This window comes from Corvus cornix, chromosome Z (genome assembly GCF_000738735.6).
Source record: "Corvus cornix cornix isolate S_Up_H32 chromosome Z, ASM73873v5, whole genome shotgun sequence".
In the NCBI taxonomy this organism is placed as follows: Eukaryota; Metazoa; Chordata; class Aves; order Passeriformes; family Corvidae; genus Corvus; species Corvus cornix.
Genome location: NC_046357.1, coordinates 13,060,661 through 13,088,596, shown reverse-complemented (window position 1 = coordinate 13,088,596; position 27,936 = coordinate 13,060,661). Strand labels below are relative to the sequence as shown.

Sequence of the window (27,936 nt, the reverse complement as noted above, 5' to 3'; positions counted from 1 at the left end):
TTTTGCAGTCAGATTTTACCTAAATAAAACTCCTTTAGCACTTGCGTGTTCATGTTGCATTTGGCACCATCCTACACGGTCTGTCCATAAAACCTCAGTGCCCCAGATTTAGCCAAGTTATTATTATTCAGGTATTTATTATTACTATGAATATTGTCAAATGTAAGTTAGCCAAGTGCGTGCTTCACTATCTTCCTAATACATAAGTGAATTTGATTGTATTTTGTGTTTATACAAATGTATCTGAACATGTTTTGGTATTTGCTGGTATGTTGTGCTGGCTAAATTAGAGGTGTTGGAATTTGTCAGACTCCTCTTGTGTCCCTCCCCCAGTCATTTTCCCAGAGCCTGAGAAACCACTTCTTCCAAAGAAGAATGTTTACACAACTTTGCGTTGGTCACCAAGTACATGAAGTTTTGATTTTGAATGACTGGGGAACAGACAGCAGCAGTGCTTCTTGTGCCCTTGGAAGCATTAACTCTTCAATTTGTTCATGGCAGTAGAATTCACAGGATGAATACAAAATACTTTTATATTTGCAGAGAAGGGTTGAAAGCTTAAGTGCTGCCTGTCTGCCATTTGCAATCAGCAGCAGCCAGTGTGGAAGGAAGGACTCCTTGTAGGAAGTGAGGTGGTTGCTGTCCTTGATAGAGGACTCTGTTCCAGGAGCTCTCCTGTTTTGATTAGTCCTCCTCTCTTTGCCAGATGTCATGTGTAGGTCTCTTTCTCTGCTGAGTTTTCAAGAAGGCGACAAAGAAGTCTATGGCTCAGAGAAACATGGTGTTGCAGTCCACAGACTCTGTGTCTGAAATACCCATTTCATTCCTGCCTTTTGTTCCAAGTTTTCCTGGTTAGCAGGCTGAACTTTCAATGTTAGCTTTAACACTTAAAGGAAGCAGTTGTTCAAAATATAAATTTCTAAATACAACTAAAAGTAGTTGACCTGGCTCCATGATTTATGATGTTTCTTTTACATTCCATGGGAAAATCCCTTTTATGCAGGGGTGCATGATGTTAAAAATTAATACCTTCCTTTGAAAGATATTAGAATCCCTCCCAGGAATTCTGACTCTTTCAGTTTGGTGCATGTTTGATGATGGTCCTAACTTTCCACACTTAAAGAAATAGCAGTTAGAAGTGTTTTGTCCTGAATTTGTGTTTTACATTACTCCCACTGAAAAACTGCTTTGTGTGCATCAGGCTGAGGTTGGTAGGACCCACATGGTAACAGGATGTCTGCCCATATCTTAAGACTTGACAACATCGGCATGCTATGCATCAGGAGGATATAAACTTCTCTGTTTTCAGAAGCTTTTCCTTCAGTTTTGCTTCAGGGCAAAATTAAGTCAGCAGCATCTCCATAGCACTGCTCCTGTGAATCTTGAAGTGCCCAGCCTGAGGATGTCAAACATGAAATTTCAGCTGTAAAAATGCTCGAATTCAGTGTAATTTCCTTGGTCTGTTCTGTAATTACATCTTAGGTAATTGATGCTTGGAAGCGCATCCTGCCACGGTGTGGTTGGTAATGTCTGCAGTTTCACACCGTTTAAACAAGAGGTGATTGGGGTGAACAGCAAAACCAAAAGTGGAAAAAATACATTTCTGGCATAGTCTCATGAATATCCAGTAGCTTTGATTTCTCCAGGTGATACAGCAAAGTGTTTTCCCCCGCCCATACACAAAAGAAAGATGAGCTCTATAAAGGACAGTACAGAAGCACAACTTCATTTCGTCTAATTAAGGAATTGCAGAATCATGTTTTAGAGGAACTAAATTTTGTCCACTGAAAGGGGAAAACCTAAGTAAATCTGACTAAATCTAACTAAATCTGACTGACTAAAATGACTAGAACAAAGTCAGTTATTGTGACTATTTTCTTTACTAATTCCCCAAGCCCAGGCATTCTTTGGGGATATATTACATCACTAGGGACATAAGTTTAGAAATTGTGTGGGACCAGATGTACATAAAGTATATGATATGGATTAATGGGACAGCAGCCTGTGTAAAATCATAGAGTCGTGACATTGTTCAGGATGGAAAAGACCTCTAAGATCTCTGAGTCCAACCAGTAACCCAGCATCCCAAGTCCACCACTAAACAGTGTTCCCCCCCCTGTGGTGCATATACACATCTCTTAAATATGGTCAAGAGCCTTGCAGGGATGGTAACTCCACCACCTCCCTGGGCAGCCTTTTCCAGTGTTTGACAACCCTTTCAATCAGGAAATTTTTCCTCATGTCCAATCTGAACCTCCCCTGGTGCATCTCGAGGCCATTTCCTCTCATCCTGTCCCAAGTTACCTGGGAGAAGAGACCAACGCCCACCTGGCTGCACCCTCCTTTCAGGGAGCTGTAGAAGGTGATAAGGTCCCTCCTGAGCCTCCTTTTCTCCAGACTAAACATCCCCAGCTCCCTTAGCCGCTCCTCATAGAACTGGTTTTCTAAATGCTTTGCCAGCCTCATTGCCCTTTTCTGGACATGTTCCAGCACATCAATATCTTTCTTGTAACAAGGGTCCCAAAATGAGCACATTATTTGAGGTGCAGTATGAAAGTATGACTACAAAGTCTTTTTGATGTTCCCTCTCACTGCCAGAGCTGTTATCTTCTTGGGAGGCAGTGGAGGGATGCCAAAAGATCTAAGGACACGGAGGAAAGAACTTGCCAGTATGTGGTTTGTGAATGCAAGAGAAAAGATATCTTAATAATAAGAAAAGTGACATGTAAATGTTCTCTTCCAGTTTTCACCTGGCAGCCATGAAAGGGCATGCAGAGTGTCTCAGGATCATGGTGACACATGGTGCAGATGTGACAGCTCAAGATGGTGCAGGTATGCCTCTCTGAACCTATACAAGTAGCATGATACACTCAATTTGCTTATGTAGTTCTTGATGAAATACTCTTGATTTTCAGAGTGAAAAAACTGATTTGACAACTTTGCTTTTCCCCACACAGCATGTAGGAAAAGCAGCTGTAACAGTTGCATGTTTAGGCATAATTGCTTCCCTACACAGAGAATTCAGATTCTAAAGTCCTCAAAAACTTTTGTCCTAATACTACAAATTTCAGCATTTGTAGTGGACTCCAGATGTAAAATAGTTGTTCAATCTTTTAAATTGTTATTTTTAAGTTAAAAAAAAAAAAAAAGAAAATAATTCTCCTCCCCCAGCTCTTATTATTACAGGTTGCATCAAGATCTCCAGTTTTGCTTTTATGTTCATCCAAGCTATTAATCCCATTAACTTTACAGGAGTTGCAGTAAGACATTTCCTGAGGATTATGGCATAGTGAAAACAGCTGATACAGGCCAAAACAGAGCTGAGAGCTATTAAGTATGATGTTTCAGTTCTCAAAAGTCCTATGCTTAATTACTTCTCCACTGAGAGGATGATGGGAGCTGAATTTGAAACTGGCAAACTCTTTAGTAGATTTCAGTTGACACATGTGTGGAATCTGTACCCAGCATTTTCTCTGGCTAGCTGAGCCACCTGGATGACCTGTCAGCATTCTGTCTCTCCAGTAATGATATATAAATGCTGGGCTCATGGGTTCTGCTTTTGGTCACTTATTGCAGCCTGAGGGAACCTCTGTCATACATCGGAATGATTTGCCTTTATAAAAAAGTGTCTGTGATACTGGAAGGAGCATTCATATTTTACACAATGATAAGGGAATATATGTATCTGATGCAGACTATTACTCAGAATTCCTGCTTCACCTTGCCTGATGATTTATTAGTTGCTTGAGTAGTAAGAGGCTGCCTGTCGACTTCCACCTGAGAGTGTCGGCCCAGTGCTCATTAGTGAAATCCTTCTCTGTAAAAGTCACATCACTTGCAATGAGAGTTTCCTGTCACATGTGTCTTTGTCCTTATTAAGTACTAAATCCTGGTTCCTTCTTTTCTTAGTTGCATGGATAATTTGTTCTTTTGCTGTCTTGTCATCTTCAATTTTTCAGATGCTCTGTAAGATGAAACTGGAGGAGAGTCTTCAGTGATTCATCATAAATCCATAGTCAGTAAATCATGGCATTTCATAGCTAAATATGAACTCAGAGATGCTAAATTAATTGAAATGCAAACCAATGCAGACCTGTGTTTGATAGGGAATAGGGAATCTATGAGGTGCAAACTAAAGTACCTGTGTTCGAGTCTTCTATGTGCACTTCACGGATGACACAAACTTAATACATTTGTAGGTGGTGGATTTGGCGGGTTATGCTCTTGATTCTGGGTTACTTTTTCATTGCCAAATAGCAAATATCAGGAAGACACCGACAGACATCTGTGTGAGAGGGAGGCTGAGTAATATTGGAAAATGGTTTTCTAAGAAACAAGACATAATGTACAGTCTTAGACTTACGTCTGCCAAGATGTAGTCTGACACAATGTTTGTGTCACTCCTTTATATGAACCAAGACTTTAAGATTATTCTGTTACCTGCCTGAACAACGGTCTGTAGTAAAGACATTCTGCTTGATGTAGGTTTTTGTTTTCTCTGCCCTTACTTTTTATGTGTCACATAATTCAAGATTTTGCCTTTGTCATAGAAGGGTTTATTCCTGTGCTTTGGCATGATTGAATAAGTAATTTGCTTTGCTTTTATTCGTTTAGGGCACAGTGCTTTACATCTTGCAGCAAAGAACAGCCACCCTGATTGCATTAAGAGATTACTTCAGGTAAAAGAAAAATCAAATTAATATTGATTTTTGAAATTTTCATTTGGTTCCATTAGATGTTGACACATTTTCTGCTAATAATCTGCACCACACTTCTATACTGTTGTTCTAGCTCCTTGACATCAAGAGAGGCTCATCAAGATTTTAGACATAAAGAGTTTAAGGACCTTTCAGACACTGTGAATGTATGATAGAAAACAGATATCTTCACTGAGAGGTCTGCAGGTACAGTTTTCCATGTCCAGCTGCTCTGACATAGCTTGGTTGGGTTTCAAGCAGGTTGTAGCTTCAGTTTAACTTCCTATGTTTTGTCTGTGTGGTTGGATGACTTGGAATTAGGTGGATTATGAATTACGGGGGAAAAGGACTTTTCACTTCTGGGGGCATTCTGATAACGTTCCACTGGAATGCTTTCTGTCTGTTCACCATAGAAATGTTTTCAAGTTTAAAGTCAAAGAGAGACGAAACCAAAGTAGTTTAGATCCAAAAATAAAATGGAAATAATTTAATCTTCTGTGAAATGAGGTAAAGGACAGAGAGGGGTTAGAAAGGGAGTTGAGAGAATGGGGAGAGAAAATAAGAAAACCAAAAGTGAAGATGAACAGAAGAGTCTCATGGTGTTGAAGATGAGTGTTAGTAAGCAAAAACATGGTCTATCTCAGCTCCATTTCAGAAATACAGGTAAGCTTTCATGGCGGTGATCAGAGAAATGGAACAGATTTTTCTAAGTTTGGACTTATCAATAGGTCTCAGACAACATAATGAATACAGACTGAGAATACAGATGAAATAATGAATAACAACCCTGCTTGAACACGATGGTGCAGAAAGAGAATGGATCCTGTATCCCAACCTCCAGATTATTTTTCCCTGATTGCCTCAGGGCTCTCCAGCTGTCCTGTGACTGACCTCTGTCAGTGTCTCTGACAACACAGGGTCGAGTTTCACTGACTCCCACCTCCATACTCCTTGCAAGCTGTCTCCCCTGCTGCTCCACAGGCGGGAAGGGTTATCCTGAGCCACCGCGGCCCGTCCCATTGCCAGGATCCACATCGCCATCAGGCCGTCACCGGTGGCATCGCAGGCAGCAGCAGCACCACCTCAGAACGAACAGCGTTTAACACCAAGATACCTGCTCCCTTCCCACCTGCCTGCTGCAACCACAGAGTGCTTTTGTTGATGTTTATTTCTTGTTTTATTTCCATGTGCAGATTTCTAAGTATGTTCCTAAGTGCAAACCTGTTGGTAATAGTCTCCAGTAATTCATGCTCTTAGGATTATCTTCTGTGGACCAAAGTGTGTGTGTGTGAGGAATGTCTAACTGGTGTTGAATTAAAGAGGCTGAATAACAATTTCACACAGGCAGAATCCTGAAATTTTTGTTACACGGAATGTAGTAATCTTTGTGATCCTGTTTTCCTACATAATCACAGGCATGTTGGAGACAGTGCTGCATGTAAAAGTCAAAAGTCATAATGTTTGTTTTCTAGAAACACATAATTTTAGGGTCCTGTCTTCTCCTGTCCAAAGAAAAGCATTGAAACTTGTGAAGGGTTTAGAGAACCTGTCCTGTGAGGAGCAGCTGAGGGAGCTGGTGGTGTTTAGCCTGGAGAAAAGGAGGCTCAGGGTAGACCATATCACAGTGGGAAAAGAGGAAATGGCCTCAAGTTGAGCCCAGGGAGGTTTAAGTTGGATATTAGGAAAATTCCTTCACCAGAAGGGCTGTCAAGCATTGAAAGAGGCTGCCTAGGGAAGTGGTGGAGTCACCATCCCTGGAGGGATTTAAGAGATGTGTAGATGTGGGACATATTTTAGTGGTGAACTTGGCAGTGCTGGGTTAGTAGTTGGATTTGATGATCTTGATGGTTATTTCCAAACCAAATGAATCTAAATTTCTATTTTACTTTCTCTTTGTTGTAATTAAAACCAAAATCTGTACCAAAACAAGCCTTGATAAGGATTTGAATTGTTTTTTTCATTACTATTTATTGGTTTGAAGTCTGGATTGATCAGTAGCATCTGCTAATTATAATAGAAGAAGATATAACTGGATTGTTGGTGCTTATTTTTAAAAATGTGAATGAACCCTTATTGCATTCGACAGTGGGCCTGTGGGAACCTCATAAGCTTTAACAAGGCCAGGTGTTGGTGCTGCACCTGGGTCAGGGCAACACCAGCTGCACCTGGGTCAGCCCAGAGAGCCAAATATATCCCGGGCTGCATCCAGAGCCCCGTGGGCAGCAGGGGAGGGAGGGGATTCTGCTGCTCTGCTGAGACCCACCTGGAGTACTGCATTCAGTGCTGGGATCCCAGTGCAGGAGGGACAGGGCCAGTCCAGAGTAGGGTTGTGAAGAGCAGTGGAGCACCTCTCCTATGAGGAAAGGGTGAGACTGAAGAGAAGAGATGGCTCCCAGAAAGCCTTAGAGCTGCTTTCCAGTATCTAAAGAACCACACAACAAAGGCAGAGAGGGACTTTTTACACTGGTGTGTAGTGATAGGGCAGGGGGAAATGGCTTCAAAGTGAAGGAAGGCAGGTTTAGATTTGGTATTAGGAAGAAATTCTTTGCTGTGAGGGTGGTGAAGCACCTGGCATAGGTTGCCCAGAGAATCTGTGGATGCCCCATCCCTGGCAGTGTTCAAGGCCGTTTGGGTGGAGCTTTGAGGAACCTGGTCTGGTGCCCATGGCAGGGGGTTGGAACAAGATAATGTTTAAGGACTCTTCTAATCCAAACCATGCTACAGTTCCATGAAATAATGCAGGACAGATTGCCTTAGGACATTGTTGCTTTAGCTTTTGTTCTAATGTTAAAAAAAATACAATTCTGAGGCAAAGGACAGAGTTTATTTTGTTTTTTATTTACTGACTTAAATTTTTCTGAAACTATAACATTTTTTAGGAGTAGCTCTCTTGATCATGAGGATTTCCTATGGCTTCAATCTGAGCTGGTATGAAGACAGGAAATACCAGATTGGTAGAGAGAGAAGCTGTACCTTCCTTCAGTGTTCTTATCTGAAGCAGCACATAAATCTTTTTGTAGAGATGTTAAGCACTCCGTCAATATAAAACATATGTTTTATTTTCTTTGTACTTCTCTAATTGCTTTTTTCCTTCTCCTTACTGAATTGTGCAGAGTAAATGTCCAGCAGACATCACTGACAATTCTGGGAAAACAGCTTTACATTATGCAGGTAACTTCTTGGATGAAAGTTTGTACTGTTTTGTTGTGCTTGATATTTCTAGCTCATCAGCCTAGAATTTGTTTTTTGTACCTCAATGTAATGCTGCAATATTGCAAGTGGAAGAGTGGGACACAATTTTTGAAATTGGGGTTTAATGGACTTTCGTGCTTGTCTTGTCTTTTTAACTTATCTTTATTTTCTTTTAGCTGCATGTGGGTGTCTTCAGGCAGTTCAACTTCTGTGTGAACACAAATGTCCCATTAACATCAAAGATTTGGTATGTACCTCTTCTGTTGTGTACTGCAGATACTTCAGAGCTTTTATCACCCTCATTCCCAGCTGTTACCACCCTCCACCTCGGGTGTAGTAGTTCAAAGCAATGCTGTGCTCATATACCTTCCTGAATTTCTCTGCTGGAGGAAATTCCTTTTGCAGCTTGCCTTTGCAGCGGTGTGGAGGCACTTCACAGTCTGATACTGTAGTGGCAGGATTTGCTGATCATTGAGACATTGGCACAAGTAGCTACAATCGATTCTTACACATTCAAAACACAATTAAAAGTGTTTCCCTTGTCTCCAGGAGGCTTTGGAAAAGGCCCAGTATGTGGCCAAGGGCTGCAAAATGCTCACAAAGCCCAACCAGACAATGATAAGCCTGAGGGGAAAAAATACACCTGATATATTCCAAAGGTTCAGAGACACTACATTCACTACTGTGAAATGTCTACAACCAACCAGGTCTGGTTTTGGGAATGATGCAACTGCCTTATAGAAAACATAATGATGAAGGGAGGGGATCCATAAAGCGCAGGCCAGGCAGGAAGTGATAAAGTTACTTGAACTTGTTTGTTTTCAGTTTTGGTCTATCTCCGTCTTCTCTGGTCTTCCTAACAAAAAAAAATATGTCACAGACATCCAATCTAAGATTTCAGCAGATGCATTTTAAAGGCATAAAAGGTTTCTTCAGCCTTAAGAAAAGGCTGTAGGAGTATAATAAAAATGTCCTGAGCTACATAATGGCTGGTTATAGGAAAGAGAGAGACCAGTCTCAGAGGTGCATGACAAAATGATAAGCAATGGTCAGAATTTGGGTAGTGGACCTAACTGGGAAATTCCAGTTAGCTACTAGTAAAAAATATCCTCACCTTGAAGGTTGTCAAACACTGGAACTGGTACCCAGAGCTGTGTCTTTACCTTTGGAGATGCTTAAAATGTGGCTGGACAATGAGCAATGTACTGCGATTTGAAGTTTGCCTAGCTGTGGATTGAGGAAAAAAGTGGGAGAAACCCCAGATACCTCTAAAGGTGTCTTCCAACTGTGTTATTCTCTGACTTTATGAAATGTTGTATTTTTGCCTAGTATTTAGTTAAAGTTATAATTTTTGTTGCAGAGCTATTGAAAGGTATTTTGTAGTTTCAAAATAATTGTGTTTTAGCATTAAGCAAACAGCAAAGGGAGTACAAAAGCAAAAAGCATTCCTCCTTCCTATGTTTTGAATCATCCCCAGCAGACAAGAAAGGAATTATAGCACACTCAGCTATATTTATGGTGCACAAGAAAAATGTACTGATAGCACCTCATTTTTGCTATGTAAAGGTAAAATTTATAGCTGACTTTTAATCTCAGTGTGTTTTTCTAAGTGAATGGAATATCGTTCATAGTCTCTTCATGTGCATTTCTAGGATGGCAACATACCTCTGCTGCTTGCAGTACAAAATGGTCATGTAGAAGTCTGCAAATACCTTCTGGATCATGGAGCAGACATCAACACCAGGGATAAAAATGGAAGGTACAGCAGGTTAACATGTTGATTCTTCACCAAAGCTGACTGTCAAATGAAGATTTCTTCTCAAATCCTTCCCAAAATAGTTGATGTTAGGTGAAATAATGCTTTCTGTACTGGACAGTGTATCCTGATGGCTGAGAAGGCTTACAGAATTCTGACTAAAGCAAAAGATGAAACTATGTAACTATAAAACTAATGTGCCTGTAAGATTTCCTTTGGGCTACCAGAGCAGTATATCCCATTTTTAAATTATTCCTATGCACATCTGATTGATAGCACTTACCCACACATCAGTTTCTAAGTGTTCCAGTTTAAATGCTGCTCTCTTCTTGGAATGAGCTAGTAGCTCCAACTTAAATCCTTAAAACTGCTACTTGTGAGCAAAATCTGTGGAGAGTTGTTTTTTCTGCCATAATGCAGCCACAGCAGCAAGAAAAAAATACGGTAAAGCTCTACAGTGGAGATGCTGTTGTTTTAGAAGGTGCCAATTAGAGGTTTTTTGCATTAATAGATACACGTGTCAGAAAACTTTTTAAAAAGCAACATCCTTGTAGTGAAAAATGCACTTGTTTTGATGCTACTGACAAAGATCGAGTCTTACAAAATCATGGACTGTTTTATAAAACAGTTGGTTAAACTGTGAAGGTAAGGTAGGATACTGAGAAGATTTGGCACTTACACTTTATAGTAATTTTGATTATTCTGTGTGACACAATACTGATTCTGTTCTCTGGTAGCACCTGTGAATATAAGACTGGGCCCTAACTTGTTTTTTATCAGTCCAAAGTTCATTAGTGCGCTCTTTGTTTCCAGCTGTCTGAAGAAAACCCCTTTGTTGTCTGTCAGTTTTAATGGCCTCGTTGGTGCTTTGAACTTGAGGTGCTGCACACTCTGGGACCTCTGCCTTCCCCTCACCTTCCAAGTGTTTAATCAGCAGACAGTGTTAAGACTCTCTGCTTTAATTGGATAAAGGAGTTTCTGTCATAGATACAACTCCCATTTCTGTATTTTTTTTAACAGTAGTACTGTGTGTAGAAGCAACAAAACACTGTAATATGGAATATGCTGGTTTACTTCTCGCTTTCATTGTGGTGAGGGGTGTGACTACTCTTCATGTCCACAGAAGTAGTTAAGATTTTACTGAAACAGGAGAAACCATGTTGGGAGAAGAGAGGGATAACCTTTGAAAATGGCATCTCCAGATTCCTATTGTGTCCAGACTAAGTGAATTATTTTGGTAAATTAAAACCATCCCTGTGATTCTGGAGGTGTTATCTGAGTTATCACTTACCACTCCTTTTACCACAGCACTGCAACAACATCACTTTTCCAAGTGACTCACCCATTACAGGGAGTATGTTTAATTCATTAGTGAAAGTATTGTCTTAATATTTAGCAAGTATTATCACTGTAGTAACTTTTCAGCTTCGTATCTGCACTGAGGAATGTGTTTGGCAGTAAACTTGGTCAAACTATTAGACATGTTTTCATGCCGAGAAAGGAGAACTATGCCGAAGAAGGAAGGCAGTATTAGAGCATGCTTGAAAGGTGAGGTTTTCTATGTGTTTGTAATTATTCTGTATGTCTCTTACGATCCCTTCAAATAATTAAGAATAGCAGACACAACCTGTTAGGAAAAGATTCCTTCTGTATGCTGTCCTTAATCTAGGAGCTGTCTCTGTGCAGCTGCCCTGTGCTTGAAAGGGAATTGTTTGTGCTCTCACAAACTTCTTTCTTTCTTTTTTTTTTAAGCTGACAGCAGCACAAGTCATCTCTTGGACTCACTGAAGATCTTTTAGATTTGTTTGTCTTTTTGATTGAAATCTGTTTGTCTGTTTTGTCTCAAACACAGCATGTGAAGGAGAGCAGCAATGAAAAAAAGGCTTTCATGTTGTGCCACTGCTGCAGTTGGAGTGTAGCAGTGAGGTTTGTTAGTCTGACTCTATCCTGCAGCCATTTCTATCTATGGCTCTCCTCTCAGCCTCAGGAAGTCATTTTTAGAAATGTTTGCAGACGTGTGTTTGCAGCTGCAGTGTATGAGGAAGAAGAGGAGGGGCTGGCAGGTGTTTGTAAGGAGAAGCAGCAGTTACATTTATGTACCAATACACATGTTGATGGAATCTTGGGCTTCATTATATGATAACAGTCACACTGTTTATTTCCTGAAAAAATGAGTTGCTGAAGACTTGCTGTTTGTGTTTTGGTTTTTTTCCTCTTGTTCAGAACTGCTTTGATGATGGCTTGTGAAGCCAGTAACCTTAACATGGTGGAAGCTTTCCTTAGGAGAGGTGCAGATGTCAGTTTAGTAGATGTCTTTGGACAGAATGCCCTGCATTACGCCAAGCTCTCCGAGAATACAGGGATCCAGAATCTCCTGTCGTCAAAGATATCACAGGATGTGGGTATGTGAGAGAGGCTGACCTGCAGTTTGTCATTTCTTGAACAGGCTACATGTATGTTTAGCACTGAACAAATTTCCTTCAAAGTGTAGCATGAAATGTTGCAAAAGCCATTTTCAAGATCATCTGGGTGAGACTTCCCAAAAACTCTTTGCCATAGATGGTAATATTTAGCATGGGATAAAGCCCTGAGCAGGCCAAAAAGAGATGTTTTGGAGAAATAAAAAATAAATTGATGTATCAGCATTGTGAAGTTTTGCATACAATTTGGAATGGCTTCTCTTTTATACATAGAACCCCTCAGTAGAAGGGTTGGAGAAGGAACTGAAGCAGGCAGAGGGTTTTATGGTCAAACTATAATGGATTCTAAAGCTTAATGTGTAAGAATGATGCAAGACTATAATAGAGTAAGAATTGTCATGAATCTTCAGATTTTTTTCTGAAAATGAAACCAGACAGTATCAGAGAGGATGTGATTGAAATGGAATTTGCAAATTATTTTTATCAGGTTCAGACAGGAATTCAAAAACCAAACCCTTTATCTATGGTATGGGAAGTAGAGTGGAGAGGTGGGTTGAGAATGGCAAATAGCTTTTCCTTTAATAACTTTTATTTCTTTTCTACTCTCTTCTTTTCTGCTCCGCAGATGCAAAGTCTCCAACAAAAGCAAAGCAGGTATTTGTCCTTTTGATTTTGAAAATACTGTGCCTCTCTAGACTTGCAACATAAGAAAAAACAGTAACTGGAAGCACCAGTAAATGTCACTGTGAGATGGGTTGCTGCGACTACTATGTAATGTAAAAGGGTTTTGTTGCTTAGTTAAGAAATGTGTTTCAGGAAAATTACTTTTAGACTTGGTTTCTCTGTGTAACAGCAGCCAACACCCTTGGTGAGGGAAGGAAGGGAGGGCGAGTGTGTATGTGCATGTGTGCTGGGACGGTTCCCGCTTTCTTCATGCGTAGTGCAGGAGCTCGGCTGTTGGACACCCTGTCTCTTTAAACTGCAAAAAAGAGGATCTAGAAAAATTCTCTCTTTTTAAGAAACAAAATTGAAGGTTATCCCTGGTTGCTGGAGACCCCTTCCTGTGAGAATCCCAGCAGAATTAGGCAATTAAATTAGTTTCTTACATTTTTAGTTAGTGTCATATCTTGGGAGTGCAAGTAGACCTTGTAGACCTGCTGGTGGCTGGGAAGTAGACAAGGGTGCAAATCAATGGATCATTCCGTCTCTGAGTGAAGAGGGGGGTTTTTCAGGGGGCTCAGGCAAAAGCTGGTGGAGAGGAAAGGTGGTAGCTGTGAAGAATGGCATGACTGGGCTGTGTGTGAATGGAAGTGTTTTAAGGTCACTGGTGCTAAACCCATTGTCAGCTTCTGCTTTTTCACTAAATCTTGTTTGTTTTCACTGAAGCATGGATTACAAGGGAGCAGATTCTTATTGCCAGGCATGTTTAATATCTTTGTGTTAGTAGAGATGTGGCCTTTACATAGGGGAAAAAAGGCACTGCATGAGCTGCTAAAGTTGATATTAATGTGGGGTTTTATTTATTTATTTATTTATTTTTATAAAACAACTTGCTCGGACTTTACTAACCAAACTAACAAACCTACCTTTTCTGGCTGGTGAAACTTTCAGCATGATCAAGGCTCTAAATTAAGTTCAGAAAGAAGTGGAACTCCAAAAAAACGCAAAGCCCCACCTCCTCCTATCAGTCCTATTCAGGTAAAGAAAAGACCGATTTTGAGATGCTTTTAGGGGATGTAAAGCATTTTGAATATTATTAGAATTATGTGGGCAGGATTTTCTCTGTCATGGTTATTTTATATACCTGTCTTACCATGAGTGCTTTTCCTGACTTTAGGATGACACAATGAAAGCACATGTTGGTTAGGTTAACTAAGCAAAATTGCTTAAAATACAGCATGGCCTAAGATACAACTGTACCAATTTTACTGTGCAATTGCTTCTTCCAACTAAAGTTGAATCCCTTTTGCTGATTTCAATAAGAAAATAGTTCTGTATATTTTAGTTATACATATATATGGATACATATTATTGTGAGCCTATATGCATATCAAAATAAAATACTTAAACTGCATTTTGATACTATATAAATCTATTTAATAGTTATGTTTAATCTTAAACCAGAATGTTACCGGTGTAACAGGTACACTACTTATGTAATACTGATTCAGAAGGGCACTAAATAATTAGGTCTGTTCTCTGAAAATAATCTAGAGTTGTGACTTATGTTAGTCCAGGTGAAAGTACTGTTTAATGCATCTGTGTCCATATATATATGTGTGTATATCTATCTATATGTATATATATACATGGGCATATATTAGAGAGGTAGCTGTATGTGCATGTAGGTATACATACCTATTTATATAAATTTTTTTACAGGGTAATGATTTGTCCTCTCCACACTCATCAACTTCAACTCCCATGACTGGAAAAGGACAAGCTTTCTTTGCTGATCAAGTGTGCAAGGTATCAGTGTTCCATTCTTACGAACTTAGGGAAGGAAAGTACAGGATCTGTTTTGTTTGATATTCTATTTTGATGGCTGCAGAGTCTCCTGTGACTTAATTAGCTGAATTTTAGGAGCAAAAATGAATCCAAATCTATTTCAATGCAATTCATAAAACAAGTGTAAAGATTGCTTCAATGTGTAACAAATATGTGCGTATAAATAGTCATAGATGAGTCAGTGTTTAGGAGTATGGTTATGAAAGTATTAATGCTCCAAGAGATCAGTTTCTAATACCAGCAAAATGCATGGAATTGGGCAGTGCAAAAACAGACCCTTTTACCAAAAAGCATCAGTGAAAGGGTTGAGTGTGTCCTGTCTGATCTTTATCTTATGTTGCTGAAGATTTTTTTAAAATACATGTCAATATATTGCTAATACTTATCACAGGGTCTGCAATCTTCCAAACTACTTACAAGATAGTTGGCTGTATTTCATTAGTATTTGATGGGAATTGGGCAATGGAACTTGAATGGCTGTAGCGGCCTTTGAAATACTGAACACATGCTACAATTAAACAAGATCTCAGAAATAAAAGAGATCCACTTGGACAGCCTTTTTCCGACATATTTTCTATACTGTCTATATCTCTTTTTGATGAACTGTCCAGGTTTACGTCTGCTTTCTGTGAAAATGTTTTCTTTTGATGTCTTAGCAGGAAGAATTCAGCTCCTTGCACAGGGACAGTAAAGACAGACTGAGTGACAGCACAACAGGTATGCAATTAATCCTTATTTCATTAGGTCTTTTAGGTGACATGAAATGCTGAAAACCTCTGTACCTTTCCACTTAGAATATGAGACACACTAAGTATTGAGAGTGGTATTTTGTAATTCCACAAGCAGCTCCCCACCAAAACATCCCACTTCTACTGCATGAACTTAACACATTCTTGGGGAGTTTATAGGAACAGTTTGCTTGCTCACTGTGTTTAATGGTAATGGGAACAAACTGTTTAATTTGAAATGTTAGAATAACTAACTAGCTAGAACTTCAGCTTTATGAAAACTTTTGAATCTATTTTTTTTCTCCAAAGGTGCTGATAGTTTATTGGATGTGAGTTCTGAAGGTGACCAACAAGATCTACTTCTGTTGATGCAAGCAAAAATTGCCTCTCTGACATTGCACAATAAGGAGCTGCAGGACAAATTACAGGTGGCATATTTTTGTGCTGTTCTGGTGCTCTCTTAATCTGCTAGGCAGAACAAAGAGCTGCTTACTGTTTTAAAGAGTTGTGCTGTGAAGATCTTTTAACGAGCTTGTGGGTAAGATCATGGAAACACTCTGCCCCAAAGGATTAAGTCAGTGTTTTGATCTTTTCTCTTTTCCCATAAATTACTTAATAACTTTGTTTATTATGATAACCGCATTCTAAAAGATGTTGCTAACAGTTGTGCTAGCAGAATTTTAATTTACATAGCTTTGATTATTAGCTTATGGAGCTCAGCCCAGACTTTCAGAGGAGCTTGGCACTTGCTGCCTTCTCTCACTGTAGATGGCTAAATGGGAGCAGCTGAGCTTTGAATTTTTCTAAAACTTTCTTCCATGGTTTTTTAATCATCTCTCTCTGTAGGATGTGGCAATACTTCCTTGCTTACTCTATTCTAAAAAAGTAGAATCATGTACTTGTTTTTATTGTGCAATCTTTGGTTCTTTTTGGACAGGAAAGAACACCTAAAGAAGGGGATTCAACTGTAGAATCTTATTCAACCCAAACACAGTTTGAGCAAACAGCAGAGAGACAAAATGAGTTCTTAGTTCAGGAGCTGAAGCCTACATTAAATGCCACTCAAATCCAAGAAAAGTTGACAAGCCCCAGAGAAATAAAAATTAAATACCTCCAGGAAGACTTAAAGGATGTGCAGAGAAAATTAGAGAATTCTGAAGCCAAAAGAAAGCATGTGGAAACTCAGGTTCAGTCTAGAGTCCCAGAAACAGATCATTTAAATAGCCCAGACATTTCAGAAAATGGTTCTGATCTTAATCTGAAGCTCCAAGAAACTCAAAACAGGTATGAGGAAGCTGTGAAAGAGGTTTTGAATGTACAAAGGCAAAAGAAGCCAGGTCTTGTTTCCTCTGAAAGTGAAGAAACCAGTTCTGATCTGAGTATGTTGAAGGTTACATATGGAGAAGTTGAAGCACTCAAGGAAGAATTGAAGAAAGCATTGGAGGAAAGTGAAAGACAAAAAGAAAAAGTGAGAGAGCTACAGAAAAAGTTTGAAGACAGAGAGCAGAATGTGGCAAGCAAATTGTCTGTGGAAGAGTGTGAGGAAATGAAGAATTCATATTGTTCAGTTATTGAAAACATTAATCAAGAAAAAGCATTGCTGATTGAGAGGTACAAGGAAGGGCAAGAGGAAATTAAAAGGCTACAGGACAAGCTGACAAATCAGATGCATTTGGAATCTAGTGCTGAAGCTGGAGAAAGGAAAGGTGTGATGCACAGAAGAATAGATGAGCTCAACAAGCAGCTTAGTGAATTGTCTCAGTTGTACAAAGAAGCACAGACAGAGCTTGAAGACTACAGGAAGAAAATAACACTAGATGATATAGCTTCGGACTACATTCCTAGAGAAGAACATGAGAAACTGATGGAAGTAACAAATTCTTTGAAATACAAAGCAGAAAATGAGTTATCAGAAATGAAATCCCAGTACACAAAAGTATTAGATGAAGCAGAAGAACTCAAGCAACTGCTAGACACTCAGAAACAAAACTCTTTGCCAATTACTGAGCACCGTCAGGTAATCAATGCGCTCAGAAATACTATAAAGGAGATGGAAGAAGAAATAAATGAGCTGAAACGACTGCTTAGCAACAAGGATAGTGAATTAAGAAACTTGGAAAAGGCGTTACTGGAAGAAAAAGCTGCAATTAATGAAGCAATGGTACCCAAGGCCACGTACGAAAAGCTCCAGTCCTCCCTAGAGGGTGAAGTTAGTGCTTTGTCATCCAAACTGAAGGATGTAATCCGAGAGAAGGAAAATATATCTTTAGATGCCATGAAACTGAGAAATGAAATTTTGCACTTGAAAGAAGCAAAGGAAGGTATGCATAATCTGCTTGAAGCAAAGGAACGGGAGGTGACTGATCTTCAGCACAAGTACCATCAAGTTCAAGAAGCTCTTATTGAAATGAAAAACTCATCAAAACTAGAAGAAGATAAAGACAAAAAGGTCAGTGACTCACTACAGTGGAGGGGTAGTGTGAGTTCAGAGTGCGAAGTGTGTTGGCTGGTGCATGAGTGACCTAATAGGCAATGTTGATTCAAGTAACTTCTGAGTGCATTTGCCCCTCTGAAAATCCAGGTATTGAAGTCAGAGAAATTTTCAGTATGTTTGGCTTTGCAGTTGATTTCCCTCCCTGTGGAGATACATGATCTTTCAATTTACCTCTTTTAAATTACGTTTAGGTTGGGTTCACACTGTTCAGGCAGCTGAAGTCAAAGAAGTGAGATTTACAGCAGGAAGAGATTGCAGAGGGGACAAGAAAATGAAATATCAGGAAGGAGCAAAAATTCACTGCTGTGATATTACTACATTATCTCAACCATAGCATAATTTGACTGATTTTTCCCATGCAGCTACCATATCTGTCACTACAAATCTCGTTATAGAGAGCTATGCATTTTGGTAGCTGGGAATAGTGGCCTGTGTTTGGTTCAGCAACAGAATTTGTAAAGTCAGTAGATGCAGTCCTTCTTGTTAAATATTTCTGATGTTCAGAACAAGGAGTGCAGTTTGAATAGACTGGACTAGGATGGGAAAGAGAGAAGCACTGTAACTCCTCGCTTACATGACATCTGTCCATAGAGTTTATTTACAATTTGGTTTTCCCCACTTCTTAAATTTAAGTCACAAGTAACTCAAAGGTAAGACACACAGGAATACAGTATGCATTGCATGTTTTAATGAAAACCTGGTTTTTTTGCCTCCCTAGATGAATGAAATGTCCAAGGAAATCAGCAAATTAAAAGAAGCATTGAATAGCCTTTCTCAGCTCTCCTACTCAACCAGTGCCCCCAAAAGACAAAGCCAGCAGCTGGAGGTGTTACAGCAACAAGTGAAGCAGTTGCAAAACCAACTGACTGTAAGTGTGATAATTTGTAAACTTAACATTAGTCCCAGTTCTCCAAAGAAACACGTGCTATTCTTCAATCTGCCTTATTTAGAACAGAGTACTGTCAGTGAGTACATGGAAAAGAATTTTCATTCAAAATGTCAATAATTTCTGTTTCTCTGAAACATGTAGGAATTTGCTAGTCATGAATAGCACTTTAGAAAGAGCCTAACTAAAGAAAGATGGTTTTCCACATATTTTTCTCAGACCAATAGAGAAACAGATTTCTTCTAGTAGAATGGAGTGACCAAACTTGCTGCTCAGATGTTAGTTTGTGGAAAAGTATGATTGGTGTGCAGGGGATTTTCAGTAACATTCATCAGCTGGAGCCGTTTTGGGTTTTTAAGCTTTTTGGAAGAAAGCATGAGGTTTCAAGTCAAGCAAATGCATCTGTTCATGTGGAGAATAGTTTATTCTTTGAAATTCTGAATGCCTTACAGATTTTTTTTTTTTTTTAATTGTATTGTTTGTGCATGAAAGTTCCAGTCTTCCAAGCTGGGTTAAGCCATAACTGATATTTCCTAGAGCTTGCCTGCCCAAAGGAGCACTTTGATTCACTGTTGAGGATGAAAAGAATTGGCCACTGGAGGCCTTTGTTGAGGGCTCTGGAGTGCCTCTAAAAGGAGAATTCCCAGACTGACATGCTAAGTGGTGTCTGCCTCCTACCTTTCCCAGCAGAAAGAAAGAGGGCTCAGTATGCCAGAAAAGTTGTCTTGCAGCTGAGAGATATATCAGGCAGAGCATCCTGTCAGTGTGAAGGCCCAGACCTTCTTATTCCAGTCCTTCATGTCTGAAAGGATCCTTCATCTCCCACTGATTAAGGACCAGCGAAGTAGTGTAAAGTGCAAAGGTGTGCAGCACATTAGGAAAGCAGGTAGAATTTAAAACAGGACAGAAACATTCTTTCCTTCTTCTAGGTTAGCTTTCATAACAGCTTCATGTTTCTTTGGAAAGATGGCTTCTGAGTTGTGGCAGTCTGTGATGATTGAAAAGGAGGCTGGCTTTCATTAAGTCAGGGTCTTACAGGGTAAGACCCGTGTAAGCACCTCCTCTCCCCTGGGAAGGCATCAGCTCTGGCAGAGGGGTCACTGCCTTCAGGGAAGAGCTGAGTGGCAGCTGAGAGTTATTTGTCAGAGTATTGTTGGCTTTCCTCAATTCTGGTTGCTGATAAGCTTGGAAATAGAGTATGTGCTTCTTCCACACCTTTGCAGCTCAGCACTTCTTAAAACTGGTCATCGCACCAGCTCTTTTTACTGGGGTAGGTAGAACTACAGCATTTTCCTGGACATGCTTCCAAGCAAATTTAGAGTGCCTGGTGACACAACAGTGTCTGAGCTAGTTTTCAGTGCATTACATAAGACTATGTACTATTTCCCCAGTCTGAATCTAGTTGGGGAGTTCTCAGTTCAATAGTTCTGAATGCTCTGTGCCTTTCTACTTAACTGTTTTCTAGGAAACAAAGAAACAACACCAGGAAATTGTCTCAGTTTACAGGATGCACCTTCTCTATGCTGTGCAGGTATGGTTTCATGTTGCCAGTCACTCAGTATTTTAACTGAAGATATTTCATCTGCAGATTGAGTAAGAATTTTGCATGTTTTAACTAAGACATCCCTCCTGCAAGGTATGACAGTTCAAGAACAAATTTAACACTGCTTCCACTTGGGAAATTGGTCTAATTACTGTACATGAAAAATAGTTTATCAATATTCTTAAAGACTAGAGCTGCATGAATTAAATCATCTTTTTTTCTCTCACCCTTTGTCTAGGGTCAAATGGATGAAGATGTCCAGAAAGTGCTTAAACAAATTTTATCAATGTGTAAAAGCCAGTCACAAAAAAAGTGAACAAAAAAGCCAAGGAAAACTCCCTATTTTTATTAATCCTGTTATGGTTGTTTATCTAGATTTGCCTTAACATAAGATTTTAAATTGGCAATTTGCTGCTTTTGTGTTATTGTGCTCTTTGTGAGGGGGATATATTTGTCTGTCTGTACGACTTCCATGTGCACTTCCATGTGCAGTAGCTAAACACATGCCTGCTTTTCATACCCAAAATGCAAGTTTGTTCTTCAGACTTTTTACATAGGCCACTCCATGTCATGTTTACCCTGTGAGTACTTTTCCAGCTTCCTCCAACAGCAGCAGGTTTTCCTGGAGGAAAGCACTGGTGTTGCCTGGGTAAAGGTGAAATTCTCTGTGAGGTCTTCTGTACTGATTATAAGCTGCATCTCGTTACTGAGTATGTTTGATGCTGTAGCACTCAGATTGCTGATATTTTGCCATATGCAGTCTTTGGCAGAGCAGAAGTGAGCCTTGCAGCAGCAAGCAGGACTAGATATTTATGCTAAGCTGGAAAGTCAAACAGCTACACTTCCTAGTGTAATATTATTTAAGATGAATACACTAAAACGTAGCTGCGCCAATTCAGCCAATGCACTGAGTACACAAAAACCATACCATACTTCCTAGTTTCCTTAACTACCTGGTAGTGGAATGAAACTATTTCAAAAGGTAAAAGCATTAGTTTACTGAAGTTACAGACCTGTCTCTATAAACAGCCCTTTATGGTAGGTTTAGCTGTCTATGCAAGTGTTGGCCATGAAGCTCAGGAACAAAACCAGGACATACACTTTAGACAAGGGATTCTAGTGAACACAGGATGTTTACAGTGAATGTCAATGCCTCATACTTCCTAACCTCACTTTTGTAAAGATCTTCTCTTCAGTATATTTTTACTGGCCCTCTAATGAACTTTTTTGTAACTAAACCATTTTTTCTACATAATATTTGCATTAAGCTTATTAACAAATATTTTTAGGTAATTGTGTCTTAGGGAGTTTCTTTTTATACCCCCAAGTATTCAGTAATAGTGAAGCATAGTGAAGTGTTTTTGGTTTGTAAGAGATTTGTATGGAATAATAGACCTGTCTGTCAGTGTGGTCCAGAGCAGTGAAGTGTAAAATTGAGCCTGCTGTTTGAAAAAAAATTGAGAAATGATCGGTAGAAAACAGCGGGAGGTGTCAAAAAGTTCTGTATGTTGTTTCTAGAGGCTAGGAGCATCATTAAAGCCTTTATCAGCACTTCTACATTTAAAGTCAAATAAAAATGCCTGATGTGGGATAGAATGAAACTATGGAAAAATGTTTTAAGCACACACTGCACTTGAGGGTACAACCATTTTAACAAGCTTGCGGCTTCAATATGGTATTGTGTTCTTTTTATTCTATGGGGATATGTCTCTATTAATAGAGAAATCTTTCAGAGCTATATAATCTATGAAGTTTATATGGAGTCATAATATGACAAGAGTCAGCAGTGTCTCAGGCTGACTGGACTCATAGTGCACTTATATCAGATAATTCCTAACTCTGGCAAAACTAAATGGATTTTAAAAACAAGAAGAAAGAAAACACCTTTGCATCAGTTAGACCTTGGTGTTACTTTTCTTAAGCGGTTTAACTAATGCCGTCTAATTTTGAACAGTATTTTGTAGTTAGACAGCTTTGAAAATGCTCCAAAGAAATGTGAAAAAAATTTTGCTGCATCACTTCAGAAAGAACAAGATTTTAAGCATGCTAATGCTGCAAGTATAAAACTTGATGAACCATTTTGTAGGTTGCCTGATGGATTTAGTCTTCTACTTTGGTTTGGTTTGTATATTTATTACAATTATCTTTGTGGAATATTGGAAATTATATACTACAGCATAACAAGTTTCTTTATATGTAATTTACAAGAAGTTTCCTTATGCAGCAAATAAACTATTTCCAATTTTTTTTTTCATTTTTGTCTTCATTTACTTTTTGTATTGAGGGAGATCTCACTACACTGTTCTAATGTAGTACAGATGTGTTCTATAATGTCTGTTTACATAGATGCCACCAGAACTGGGTTTTCCTCCTTGAAGTTGCAACTTCATTATTAACTATCTTGATCTGTTTTATGGAATAAATCCAGTCCAAACCCCATGCAGTGAGTTTTGCAGATGATGCCTTCTGTCTCACTGATAAGTTAGGCACCACTTCTCACGTGGACATCCTGCTCTAGAGGTAATACAGGTTTCCTATTTGCTGCTGGATTTATTCTAGCTAAGTTTAAAGTATTTTAGAGCTGTAGCACAGATCAGTGATGTCCCACAATTGTTCAAAATTGTGGTTCTCTGTCACTTAGCACTTCACACACAGAACTACAGTGGGAACATACGGAAGGGTATATGCGTATGAATATATGGATATGTCTGCTTTTTCAACTCAGTTACACAGTCAGCCCCATTGCCTTTTCTCTTCTCTTCTCAGTTTTATTGGAGAAACTGTTTTGTCAGTAACTGATTTGCTAGTATATTCTTGCTTGAAGGAATTGCACCTCTTGTGATTACATCCCAGGGCTCTTTAGCCTCTTGTAGCAAATTTCTGTAAGCTAGCCAGCGCCAGGTTTCCTTTGAAGATGGACAAACTGACATGCAGAATCTGGGCCTGTGGGGTACATCTGCCTAAGCTGCTACTCTGAAACCTCCAGACCTGTCTCTGGCCCCCTGCATGATCAGTCAAGACAGCATGGGCAGCATTTTTATAGTGAATTCCTTTCCCTCTCCCCACTCAATGTTTGAGTACTGGAAATGAGCTCTTGTCAAACTTGCTTACTGCCGCTTACACACAACAGAGATAATTTGATCAGAGAACTTGAGCACACTGGCTCTTTTCACCCACCCTGTGCCCTGTCACAGTAAGGAATAATGACAAAGGATGGTAGCCGGCTTCAAGTGGAATTTGGAAGGAGACAACATCCTAGATCTGCATTAAGATTACCTTTTCTGTATCATCTTTTTTTTTTCTTTTTTGTCCCCTCTCTTGCTGTGTAAACTAAGGGCAAGTTCCTGTAAGCAGGTGTTACCCTGGTTATTTATCATCTGGCTCTCACAGCACCTGTCTCTTGCCAGCCTGAGTCAACATGAGAAGATGGTGGAAGGTGAAAACCCAGAAGATTTCAGCAGCAATCAGAGAAGAACTTTTTGCAGTGTGCCATCTCTTCTTGATGGACAGATCCTTTGGCTGCAGCAGCACATAGGGGCAGATAGCCAACACCTGAGCTCAGGGGTCGTTATCTTCTGAGATGAGTCGAGGTTCCTGGGCATGTTGCACACTAAATGTCCTGCTGGAGCCCCGTGGGTAGAGGCACAGGTAGGCAGCCAATCTTCCCCCATGCTGGCTGAGCAGGTGTCCTCAGCTGATGTTATGAAGCCGCTTTATTTTTTATTTTTTATTCCTTAACCGTCCACTCAATGCCTGAGGACTCTGTGCCTTTAGGATGGACCCGGGGGGCGGGGCTGGAGCCAGGGATTCGAGGGGGCGTTGAACGGTTCGGCCCAAGGGCTCCAGGGTCCTGGCAGGGTTCGGGAGGGAGTGCACTGGGAGCACTGTGCTGCTTTTTGGTTTCCTTTGTGTTCCAGCTAGCTGGGAAAAAGTTCTGTTGGTTTTTTTTTCTTGTTCTTTTTTCCCTTTCCTTCCCCTTGCCTCACTGCCTCCCTTCCCTCCTTGCTGGTCCAGGGAGCCTGTGGGGGTGGCCCCGGCAGGCCCACAGGGTGGCCCTGGCTGGTCTGAGCCCACGTGTCTGTTCCCTTTCTGGGCATTTGTTGTATTTTGAGGGGGGTTTTTTTATCCTGTTCTACCCTGTTTTGTTTGTGTGTTAATAAACAGTTTGTTTTCTTTTTCCCACTTTCACTCCTTGTGACCCATTTATCTCATTGACGGAGGAAAAGGGGAGGAACAGTCATTCTGGAGTGTTCCCTCCTGAGGTTTTGTCTCAAAAACTGGGACATAAATTTGGTGCCCAATTAAAGGGGCACGTGAAAGTGGAAAAAAACCTCCACAACATTTTGGTTTGAAGCATTTTGTATTGAGGTACAGCAGTAAGACCATGCTGTTTGATCTAATAATTTTTCTGTGGAACCTAACCATCAGTACATGTCCACAGCTATGGGCAGTCGAGTCCTTGGCTTCCTACCTTTTATAAGTCAGGAATAAGAATCAGGACCGCCATTTTGATATGCCTGGTGCTAGTGATTTCTCGAAGTTTGGCTGATGTAATGGAAACCGTTGAGAATCTGTATGTCGTTGTTTTTCCATTCTGGCCTTGGTAGTTCCCTTTTGGAATGTATTAGCAATTACACCCAGTTTGTTAGGGGAAAAAGCAGGGGATGATAATTCCCAGCCCTTCATCTCCAGTTTCCCCTGGATGTTAAAGATACCATTTTCTTATTATGTTATCTAGCAGGGTTTCTCTATGTGGTCTCCAGCTTGTCTAAAATAAGGGCTGAGATTTCCAGAGGGGTTGCCCAGACACCTGCCCCAGTTGTGGAAAATCCTAAGTGGTGTGGGGTATGGGACCCTGAAGGGGTTTTCCCTATAGGCCAGACGCTGAAGCAGTTTTCTGACCTGGTAGCCTGGAACTTCCCCTCTGAACAAATTCAGAATCCAGCTGAGGTGGGGAAGTATCTGAAGGAAAACTGCAATAACAACATGGATGAAAAGAAAAAGCTCATTGCCATGTGCTGGGTCCTGGCTAACGCTTACCACACGCTGCTAGATAATGTAGGGCAGAAGATACAGCCAGAGGAGCAAGAGAAAAAGCCAGCAGACACCCCAGTCACTCCAGGTGCAGCTAAAGCAGATGGGGAGCCTAAACCAATAACAATTGCCCCTGTCCAGAGAAAGAAACACAAAACCAAATCCATTTGCCCAGTGGATGATGATGGGCATCCAGGACCTTCACAGCCAGCAGAGGAATTGGAACCTGAAATCATCACTGAGTCCCTGTCCATAGAGAGTCTTTGTACCCTGAGGAAGGATTACACCCAACTGCCTGATGAGACTATATTAAGTTGGATGATCCGGATCTGGGATGCTGCAGGCGATGGTACAATTCTAGATGGCACTGAAGCGAGGCATTTGGGATCTGTGTCACGTGATTTAAGTCTTGACCAAGGGACGACAAGGGGTCCTGAAGCTCTCAGTCTCTGGACATGGCTCTTAAGAAGTGTGAAGGAAAGACCCCTGTGCTGAGAAGATCTCCAGCTTCAGCTAAACCATGGAAAACTTGGAAAACCATGGAACAAGGGATTCAATGCCTGAGAGAACTGGCAGTGATAGAGATCATATTCTCAAGTGACCAAGCAATTAGGAGCCCTGACATGGTAAAATGTACACTGGTGATGTGGCTGAAACTTGCACAACTTGCAGAATACACCCCTGCTTTGGCAATGATGACATAGAATGACAGGGATGAGACAGTGAGTTCTATGGTGAAGAGGCTCCGGGTGTATGCAGATGCTGTGCACGGCCCAACACAAGCAAGAATTGGAGCTGAAAGAGGGCCTTCTCCAAATCGCATCAGTGCAGACCAGAGGCCCTGTTACTAGAAACAGACATCCCACAGCTAGGGAGAGAGGGTACACCCCAAAAGCTGAACTGTGGTTCTTCCTGTGTGACAGTGCGGAAGACATGGAATGAGAGATGGAAAACCAGCTTCTGTCCTGGCGGCATGGGTGCATGAATTAAAGGATGGTAATGCTGAGAGAGGGAGTTCCACCAGAAGGGAAGTAGCTCGAGTTTCGAATGATAACCAGGACCAGAGGGGCCCTGCCTCTAGCCAGGTAGAGGCCAGGGAAAATCATGTCTTTTGGACAGTGTGGGTCCGATGGCCTGGCACCATCAGAAGCACAGGAATATGAAGCCTTGGTTGACACGGGTGCACAGTGCACTTGGATTCCATCAAGACACGTGGGGGCAGAACTGGTTTCTACTTCTGGAGTGCTGGGGATCGCAGCAGTTGACCCTGCTTGAAGCCGACGTGAGCCTAACTGGACAAGAGTGGAAGAAACATCCTATTGTGACTGGCCCAGGGTCCAATATTCTGGGCATAGACTTTCTCCGGAGTGGGTATTCCAAAGACCCAAAAGGACTCAGGTGGGCCTTTGGAATAGCTGCTGTGGAGGCAGAGGGCATTCAGCAATTGAACACCTTGCCTGGGCTGACCAAAAATCCTTCTGCAGTTGGGCTCCTGAACGTAGAATAGCAGCGAGTGCCAATTGCCACCTCGACAGTGCATCGCCGGCAGTACCAAACAAATAGAGATGCTGTGATTCCCATCCACACAATGATTTGTGAGCTAGAGAGCCAGGGGGTGGTCAGCAAGGCCCACTCACCCTTCAACAGCCCCATTTGGCCTGGGTGCAAGTCAGAAAGGGAATGGAGATTGACTGTGGACTATTGTGGCTTGAAGGAAGTGACTCCACCATTGAGCGCTGCTGTGCCGGACATGTTGGAGCTCCAGTACAAGCTGGAGTCCAAAGCAGTGAAGTGGTACGCCACTATTGACATTGCCAATGCATTTTTCTCCATTCCTCTGGCAGCAGAGTGCAGGCCTCAGTTTGGCTTCACCTGGAGGGGCGTGCAGTACACCTGGAACCGACTGCCCCAGGGGTGGAAGCACAGTCCCACCATTTGTCATAGACTAATCCAGACTGCACTTAATACTGTCCCTGTCCGGCTCCATGGGGTCCCACGTGCACCCACAGAAGCACGGATGGGTTCAGTATTATAGTCAGTAGCAAAGAGTCGAGAAGGGCATTTGCGTGCATTCCAGCAGGAGCATTTATTGCTTCTACACTGTCGAAGGTTGCAGAAGCAAATACGAACATGATTCCGAAGCTCACAGTTTTATCTGGGGGTGGGGAAAAGGCAGGACCAGGGAATGGAGACCAATGGAGAAGCTCTGGGGGAGTGATGAGGGGTAGAGGCTGACAGCCAACCAGGGAATTCAAACTGGGATAGATTAGCATAACAGAGCAAGCATCCTGGGAGAAGCCTTTCTGGTCACCCTTACATGAAGTGGTTCTTGTGGTGCTAGGCACTTGTCTTGCTGAAAACTCTCTGTCCCTTGTAATGTATGTTCACCAGCCACCACATGCACTGGAAAAGGGTGAGGCTCCAGAACTTTTACAGTACATTGATGATGTCACTGTGTGGGGGAACACAGCATTGGAGGTATTTGGGAAAGGAGAGAAGATCATCCAGATTCTCCTGGGAGCCGGCTTTGCCATCAAAAAGAACAAAGTCAAGGGACCTGCCTGAGAGATTCAGTTCCTGGGGGTGAAGTGGCAAGACAGACGATGTCAAATCCCCACTGAGGTCATCAATAAAATCACCACGATGTCTCCAGCGACCCAACAAAAAAGAAACACAAG

The 27,936-nt window shown here is 41.0% G+C and overlaps 1 protein-coding gene across 7 annotated transcripts in view; it reads left to right on the top strand.

The window, feature by feature from the left end:
- The window catches only part of RAI14 (retinoic acid induced 14), an 86,969-nt gene extending 64,491 nt beyond the window's left edge, over nucleotides 1-22,478 (top strand). For 3 of the 7 annotated variants that reach the window (XM_039567054.1, XM_039567055.1, XM_019283425.3), the window contains 15 exons: nucleotides 2,744-2,832; nucleotides 4,615-4,679; nucleotides 7,811-7,868; nucleotides 8,066-8,136; nucleotides 9,542-9,648; nucleotides 11,869-12,047; nucleotides 12,691-12,719; nucleotides 13,677-13,763; nucleotides 14,448-14,534; nucleotides 15,230-15,290; nucleotides 15,611-15,729; nucleotides 16,239-17,750; nucleotides 18,514-18,663; nucleotides 20,147-20,212; nucleotides 20,463-22,478. In XM_039567054.1, coding sequence (XP_039422988.1) covers nucleotides 2,744-2,832; nucleotides 4,615-4,679; nucleotides 7,811-7,868; nucleotides 8,066-8,136; nucleotides 9,542-9,648; nucleotides 11,869-12,047; nucleotides 12,691-12,719; nucleotides 13,677-13,763; nucleotides 14,448-14,534; nucleotides 15,230-15,290; nucleotides 15,611-15,729; nucleotides 16,239-17,750; nucleotides 18,514-18,663; nucleotides 20,147-20,212; nucleotides 20,463-20,540 — 2,758 coding nt within the window. In that variant the 3' untranslated portion in view covers nucleotides 20,541-22,478. The other 4 variants (XM_039567056.1, XM_039567058.1, XM_039567057.1 and 1 more) reach the window with 4 other exon arrangements.
- The last annotated feature ends 5,458 nt before the right edge of the window (nucleotides 22,479-27,936 follow it).